This window comes from Glossina fuscipes, unplaced genomic scaffold (genome assembly GCF_014805625.2).
Source record: "Glossina fuscipes isolate IAEA_lab_2018 unplaced genomic scaffold, Yale_Gfus_2 106, whole genome shotgun sequence".
NCBI lineage: Eukaryota > Metazoa > Arthropoda > Insecta > Diptera > Glossinidae > Glossina > Glossina fuscipes.
The window spans coordinates 160,443-168,642 of record NW_023998449.1 but is presented as its reverse complement, the minus strand read 5'-3'; the positions used below and the strand labels follow the sequence as shown (position 1 = coordinate 168,642).

Below are 8,200 nucleotides of genomic sequence, written 5' to 3'. Positions count from 1 at the left end.
AGATGAATTTATATTTTTGATACATTTATATAAAAAAGATTATATATTATATTTCAAGCAATGCACTTGTATGAATATATATGGAACAATATTACATAACACGAAAGTCTTTAGATGCAAAAATCAGTTTCTTGGATAGAAGATTTTGCGGCTTTTTGGACTCTCTCTTGTCGTCCATGTAATGAGTTAACTACATCTCTTACGAAGATCGTGTGTGGAGGCCGAACCTACAAATTGGCCGCTACTGCGCTTTACTCCTTAAGGTATTGCTCCAAAGGATTTGAACCGGTAAGTTTTAAAGGTTTTGACGAATCTGACTCGTCTAAATGTAATAAAAATAATTGTCAGAAGTAAATAAGATTCAAATTTTTCATAGTTTCACTTACCAACTGAGGTATGCTGCAACGTATCTGAACTTTGCGACCGCAGGCAGGCTAACCACTCATTTAATGTTATTTTTTTATCACTATTAACATCACAGTACCGAGGCATTTTTTTACCGCATTTTCGCAATGTCCTATGATAATTAAATAACACTTCAAGTTTTTTAATTTCATTTTAAGGCTTTCCCAAACTTACTTTGTGTTAGTCACCAACTCACGAAATATCTTCCATTCTTTACGTTCCCAAGCTTTATTTTTATTTTTATCTAGTACCAAAAAACTTTGACTAGCAATGCGTTCATCCTCATTGTTCCATATGCCAATGCTAGTATTATTGATATTAATATTCCTGACAAAATTCGGAATTAAAATAACATTCTTTTAAATTTTTTTCCACAATTTGTTTTCAAACTTACCCAGTCTTCATGCCGGAAATTATATGATTCTTTAAGTATTCTTTAAGTTCTATAATGAAGGTTGTCTTTCTTGGTTCGGGGCAACCCTTCATAGGACGAGTTATTGTATAAACGGCATCACATTGTGGTCTTCGGTCTTTGACTGATGTTCCAGGTATATTTTTGCCGGTCTCCTCATTAACACACCAACAATATGGTGTTGAACGGTAGCATTGTACTCGTTGGTAACGACCGTCAGATGTACACTCTGGCACGTATATTAAGGTATTGCCATGCTAACCATTCATGTAAAAGCATAATTGTGAGATTATAACTTCAAGAAATATCTATCCAAAATATACCCTTTGTTCTTCCAAAGCAGTTGTCTGGTCTGCTAAACAATCTGATTCATTTTCGGTTTCTTTTAGTGGGGAATCTGGGGATTTTGGAATTAGAACTAGAAACGACAAAAACGAAATACCTATAATTTTGTAGAATTCGTAAAAAAGAGCTTCTTTACGAAGGTAATGAAATCGTATTTCTGCACCCTAAAAACATGCTGCAGACAAAAAAATAGAACATGCGAACTTCTTTATACGTACAATGTATAGATGGAAATTTCGTAGATGAACCAAATGCATTAATATAGCCCAAGTGATCGGTCTCATCTTCGTCATCTTCATAGTCAGCTTCGTCATCGTAAAGTTGTTGACTGCTGTCATCATCTTCGTCAAAATTTGTTTCGCTGTTGTCCTCGAAATCAGCATCTGGATGTAAACGATTGTTATTGTTATTATCACGAACAATGGAATTTTGATATGGATGACGATTGTTGTGTTCGCGTGTAAATGTCTTTTGGTGAGTAGATGGGAAAGCATTATGTGCGTATATTCGCCGATTATCCGCATGATGTGATTGTAATAGATGTATAGGATTAATAGAGACGTTCGTGCTTTTGCTACGATCTATCATGAAATGCTCTGGAGGGTAAGACGTGGAGAACGACAAATTCTTTTGAACAACATTTACTAGCCAATTGTTTTAAACATGCAAATTTTCGTCTTCAAGTAAAATTCAAAAATAAGTATATATATATAGGACGTGCACTTACGATTATTGTTATCTTTTGATAAGCAACTATTCCATTCCAGACGTGACAAGCGTGCATCATTGTCAAGATCGCAGAATTTACCAAAAGCACGTCCACATCGTCTGGGTTTGACGGCCTACGAACATTAGATGAACTTAACAAGTACGGAAAGTTGAGCCCGCCGGGGGGGGGGGGGGTGCACCAGCCCTTATTTTTCTTACCCTTTTCACCAGTTTCTTAAGTTCACGATACTCATTTTTGTCCAATATTTCGTTTGCATTTGCATCCAAATTGGCAAATTTCCAATCTGTTACTTCGTTATCGTGTCGCATTGCAAACGGTTTCATTAACTTCCCTAAACCCCCTTTTTCATTTTGCTGACATACACGTATATATTCACTTTGGAATATTTTAAAGAGATTGCCATTAAACAAGGCCCGGTCTGTCTGACTACAGATACGCTTTGTACTGCGCCTAGTTCCCGTAGTGTGCGGTGGTGAACGTCTAATATTAGCTTTGCTGTAGTCATGGCATTTTGGTTTCCCGTTGCGTACCGAAGTATTCTCTATCGGCTTTCCCTCTTTGTCGCTGCACCAGCAACCAGTATCAGCTAAACATTGTATTAAAGCGTACGTTCCATCTGATTTACATCGGGGTATAAATTTTGGTGGTGTTTTTGTTCTGTGCTTTAAAGCGTAATCACGAGCTTCATTGCATGCTAAAAAAAGATAACATTTTCATAAAACTTGTAAGAAAAAAACCATCGAAGAACATATTTTCATCAGCAAAGTAGAGTACTTGATCTCTAATCGTTTCAGCTATTGAGTTCTTTCGCTTATAAGATTATAGATTATATCGCATTACGATACCTTATAGTGCTGTTAAGGCATTTTTGAAATAAACAATCATTGGAGACAGAACTTGCATCCATAATTCCGAAACAAACGATGAAAAGGTTAAAGTTAAAAAGGAATTGAATAAAAAAAGCGGTCATGAGGAATAAGAATAAAATTATTCACGTTTCCATAGTTTTCTGGTAAAAGTCTAGTTTTCCGTGAAAATGCATGAATTTGCACAGTTTTCTTCTAACAATTCATGGTTCTCTTTAGCAATGCATGGTTTTCTATTTTTATTATTTATTATTTGCTCTAAGACAATTTTATATGCAAACATGGTTAAGATGGGGTAGTGGAGTAATATTATTTTATATTAGCAGGCTAAGATAAACGACTACATAATCATTTTTAAACCTTTTGCTTGAGACAGCCGCTATAATCACGTCATTACATTATTCTCTCAATCGTGTTGATCATTTATGATTTGAAATTCAAACTCAAGGAATTAGGTATGAAAAAACAATTTTGCTAAATTTTGATCAGCAACTAGTTCCAGTGAAACAAAAACAATAAATTTTAAGAATTACTTATAGTTGTGGATACGGAAGCAAGCCACAAAATGGATTGAAAGCGATTTTTCAAATATAAAGGAGCCATCATATTCAAAAAGAGCGATGAAACCAAATTAAGCAAATTTTTTCTATTCATTATAAAAAAATTCTGTGTTAAAAGTATTTTCCATCAAGCGAAGAAAATGTATAAATAAATATTTCGAAAGTCTTTAAAAAGAAGAATGCATTTATTTTTATTTTTTATTTTTTTTTTATTCACTTACATCCGTCTACAAATGTTCTAGCAGGATTGAGAGGGTTAGTACACTCTTACCTTTGCAGGATCCTCGATATCTAATGCTCACTTGATGACCACTGCACTGGACGCGCAATAGATGGCAGCGCGTCGGATAGGTCTGATCGTCGGTACCGCAAACTGGACGACCCTTAGTCTCATCACATTCGCCCACTTTGACAGCACACTCAGATATCTGAAATTTAGTAGGTAGATTAACAGAACATTTTTTTTCAGTAGATTTTAAATCTCTGAAACTGAAAAACTGAATTAAGAAAAATTCTGTTATTGACTTATTAATATGACGTCACAATCGTTTGCAAAGCACGACCATGTACAATTCTGTTTTCTAAAGCAATGTGGGGTATGGTGTGCTTAAATGTGAGTATGTATGCAAAAAGTCCAAACGCAACGTGTTTTCTTTTCATCGTTTATTTTAAAGAATTAAAGAATTTTTTATTTAATTTTATTTAGGAGTATTTTAAAGAAGTAATATGTTTTTGCTTTATAAACGTTTGAGAGAACGTCATATCAAAAAAACTTTAACGGTTTTTTGCTCACATAAATAATAAGAATGAAAGAGCAAGCATAAAACAATATCAGCATTGCTTCCGTTATTGGCACCAGATACATAAAAAGTACCTAGTCATGTCCCAGTCTCAATTCCGAATAAAATACTGATCATAAGTTTGCATGTCAGAAAGCAATGTTAAATAAAAACTAGGATTATTCTAACGGCATTTAAAGTTAATCTTCTAACCACATTAAGAAGACGCTGATGTGTAAAGCAAATTATACACAAAACAAGTCAGAGTTCCATACTCGGAGAAGGCTGAATACCCTACACCACTTCAGTTAATCAATAATACTCCGAAAATTATATTAGTTTGGGGAAAAAGAAATCCATTATTTTTTCGGTAGATAGCTGAACTGATAGATTTCTCGTAAAGCATCGATCAAACAATTTCACATTTATGCTCGTTGGAAAGGTGACATTTCGCAGTAAAAAAAATTCTTTTGCTGTTTTTTGTTTGGTGCATTCAGTTGTGAGTTACAGCGTGTTAAAAATGGAAGTGAACAAAGAGAAAATTCGGTTAATTTAACAGTTTTTCTGTGACAAAGGCGAAAATGCAAGCCAGGCGGCTAAAATTGTGAATGGTGTTTATGGTTCCGATACTGTAACAGCCAATTATGTACAATTTTGGTTTCGTAGATTCCGTTCAGGAATTTTTGATGTTAAAGATGCACCTCGCACAGGTAGGCCGGTCGTCGAAAATGTCGATAAAATCGGAGAAATGATTGAAGTTGACTGGCATGTTAGCAGTCGTAACATCGCTCAGGAGCTAAAACTCGACCATAAAAGAGTTTTAAACCATTTACACAAAGCTGCCACACCAATTAACAGAAAAAAACATGATGGATCGAATTTCCATCTGCGAAGCCTTGGCCAAACGGAATGAGATAGACCCATTTCTTAAACGGATGGTGACTGGAGATGAGAAATGGATCACATACAATAACCTTGTGCGAAAACGATCGTGGTCAAAGAGCGGTGAAGCACCTCAAACGGTGGTCAAACCAGGACTAACGGCCAGGAAGGTTTTGCTATGCATTTGGTGGGACTGGAAGGGGATTATTTATTATGAGTTGCTTCCATATGGCCAAACGCTAAATTCTGATCTCTACTGTCAACAACTGGACCGTTTGAAGATAGCGATTGACCAGAAACGGCCAGAATTGGCCAAGAGGAGAAGTGTCGTGTTCCACCAGGACAACGCTAGGCCACACACATCTACAGTGACTCGCCAGAAACTACGGGAGCTTGGTTGGGAAGTTTTAATGCATCCGCCATACAGTCCGGACTTGGCCCCAAGCGATTATCATCTTTTTATTGCATTGCAAAATTTCTTTAATGATAAAAAATTGGAATCTAGAAGGATTGCGAAAATCTACTACTAGAGTTTTTTGCAAATAGAGACCAGGACTTCTATGAGAGAGGCATTTTGAAGATACCTTTAAAATGGCAACAAATCGTACAAAAAAACGGTGCATATTTGACCCAAATCGGACAATCCCAAGCATGTTAAATAAAGTCCTGAAGTTCATATAAAAATAATGGATTTCTTTTTCCCCAAACTAATATATTATTTTTATGTAAATGAAAAATTTTTATTAAAGTTCTCATATTGAACGACATTCAAACGTCAACGTGGTGTAAATTATGTAATAAAATAAAAACCCCGCTAAATAATGATAAAATGGATATTCCAGAAGAAGAGACTCTTAAAATGTAAAAAACACATACGCATTTATGATTTGCCTTCGGTTATCGGATTGGCGAAGAGATTTGGAAAACATTTAAATCCTAAAAAGTGTTAACACAAAAATGACAGAATGATATTTGATAAGTAATTCAAAAAATCTTCTAAGAATTGTAACTGAAGCCTGGCTTCTAAAAATCTAAGTCCGCATTACGAGGTTGGGGATAGAATTGAACAATTATATGACGCGCTTTACATAACATTATATTAACACTAAACGTACCGCGCGGTCAAATGACCGTTTTTAAACTTTCGTTTAAAATTTCTCGCATAAAACGTTATTGTATCATCATGTATCTTATTGACTTTTCCTAAAATATACATACAAACAATTTTTCAATATTTACAACTTTTTTTAATGTGTATTTTCCGAAGAAAAATTATACCATGTCTAGTCGACCGGGCGCGGTCATTTGACCGCTTGAAAAATTTATGTTATAGAACTGTTATAAACCAGGAGCATATCTTACTATAGATGAACAATTGTTTCCTACAAAAGCACGTTATAGATTTACTCAATATATGCCCAATAAACCGGACAAATTTGTTATAAAATTCTGATTAGCTTCCGATGTAACTAGTAAATATATAGTAAACGGCTTCCCATAGTTGGGAAAAGATGAAGGGAGAGAATCATCAATCTCACTTGGACAATTTGTAACTTTGAAATTAGCAGAACCATATACGGGCCATGGGAGAAATATAACAGTTGACAATTTTTTTACAAGCGCGTCACTGGCGAGTAAACTTCTAACAAAAAGAACTACTCTCGTTGGAACTATCCGGAGAAATAAAAGAGAGCTACCAAAATTAGCGAGACAGGCAAAGGATAGTATGACACGCTTCTCAACAATATTATACAAATCGAAAGATTTTATTCTTACAATTTATAAAGCTAAACCAAATAAAAAGTATTGATACTTAGTTCAATGCATTCATCCGTTGAAATTGAAAAAAATGACACCCGTATACCAGAGACAATTAGAGTTTATAATAGTACAAAATTCGGTGTAGATGTAACCGACCAAATGGCCGACGGGTGAGGATATATCGAGGCAAGAGTTTTTGTTTCAGTTGGCAGAAGAACTTGGGACCGAACATCAGAAAGAGAAACAGATAAGCCAAGAATGCTCATCAAAAACAATAATAAATACAAACACTGTTTCTTCTGAACGGAGATCTTGTCAAATAAGATATTGTAAAGTCAACAAAACAAACAAAATTTGTATAAAATGTAAAAAATACGTATGTGGAAAATGTGCAACACAAAATGCTGTAATTTGTAAAAAATGTGATGAAAATGCATAAAAGTAAATAAAACATACAACATCGAAAAGCGGGGAACGAGTTTTTAATGTAGCATCAGAAAAATATTTTGTTTACTATCTACTTTATATATGTTTTTTTTGACGCGGTCATTTGACCGCTCACGGTAGAAATAGGTATAGATGGAATGTCGGTAGCTTTAGTGTTAAACGCTTAAACAAACTGTTAAAAAAACGCTTTTTAGGTTACCATATAACTTCCATAATAATAATTTGTGGCTACTTCTTTAGAAGATCTGATTAAAACAGATGTAGATAAGATTTGGTTGTAACGTGGCTAACGGGGAAATTTAGAACGAGTGCAGATAATTTGCAAAGTGTGCTAAGTGCTAAATAGTTTTAAGCAAAATGGCTATTATGAATTTTGTACAGAGACAGAAAGTCTTTGAACAAATTCAAGAGAGAAAGTTTAAAAGTGTATTGGATAATACACGCATATTCTAACCAGTACTTAAACTAAACGCATTAAGATAAGAGAGCCGTGCTATAATAAAGATTGTACAGCTTCAGATTTGAGGAACAACTAATAAATATATGAAAAGCTAAAATCTTATTAAAAGAAAGAATCGTAGAAAGCAAACAAATTGTGCTGCTGGTAGAAAATCCCAATGTTACACAAATGAAAACCACAGATTGTAAAACATGTAGGTTTCAATATTTAATTGAAAAACTTCTCATGTTTATTATGGTGGGCAACCATAGGTACAAATTTCTTTGGAACTTTTGGATAGACGTTGCGGTAACTCCAGCGTCCAAAAAAAATGGCAATCGGTATAGATGAAAAATTAATAAAAAGATTTCAGCACTATTTTCGTGAAATAGTACGACATTACCTTTATTATTTTTATAACACGAAGTAACCCTTGTTTGTTCTAGCTAGAAAAAAAAGTATTAGCGATTTGTGAACAATTTTAAAATTTTCCTGACAGTTACAGTGACCGAAGAAATGATTGATTCGAAATCCGTCATTTTGTCAGTGAGTTTATACATCGTGGGAAAACTCG

At 34.5% G+C, this 8,200-nt stretch overlaps 1 protein-coding gene across 9 annotated transcripts in view; it reads right to left on the bottom strand.

Moving 5' to 3' along the window:
• Positions 1–10: 10 nt before the first annotated feature.
• LOC119638669 (SPARC-related modular calcium-binding protein 2) overlaps positions 11–8,200 on the bottom strand; it is a 26,842-nt gene continuing 18,652 nt past the window's right edge. For 7 of the 9 annotated variants that reach the window (XM_038035593.1, XM_038035591.1, XM_038035596.1 and 4 more), the window contains 9 exons: positions 3,590–3,746; positions 2,090–2,586; positions 1,890–2,004; positions 1,381–1,545; positions 1,141–1,259; positions 800–1,074; positions 580–732; positions 387–517; positions 11–322 (listed from right to left, as the gene is read on the bottom strand). In XM_038035593.1, the coding sequence (XP_037891521.1) occupies positions 252–322; positions 387–517; positions 580–732; positions 800–1,074; positions 1,141–1,259; positions 1,381–1,545; positions 1,890–2,004; positions 2,090–2,586; positions 3,590–3,746 (1,683 nt within the window). In that variant the 3' untranslated portion in view covers positions 11–251. The remainder of the gene's footprint in view (positions 323–386; positions 518–579; positions 733–799; positions 1,075–1,140; positions 1,260–1,380; positions 1,546–1,889; positions 2,005–2,089; positions 2,587–3,589; positions 3,747–8,200) is intronic. The other 2 variants (XM_038035598.1, XM_038035600.1) reach the window with 2 other exon arrangements.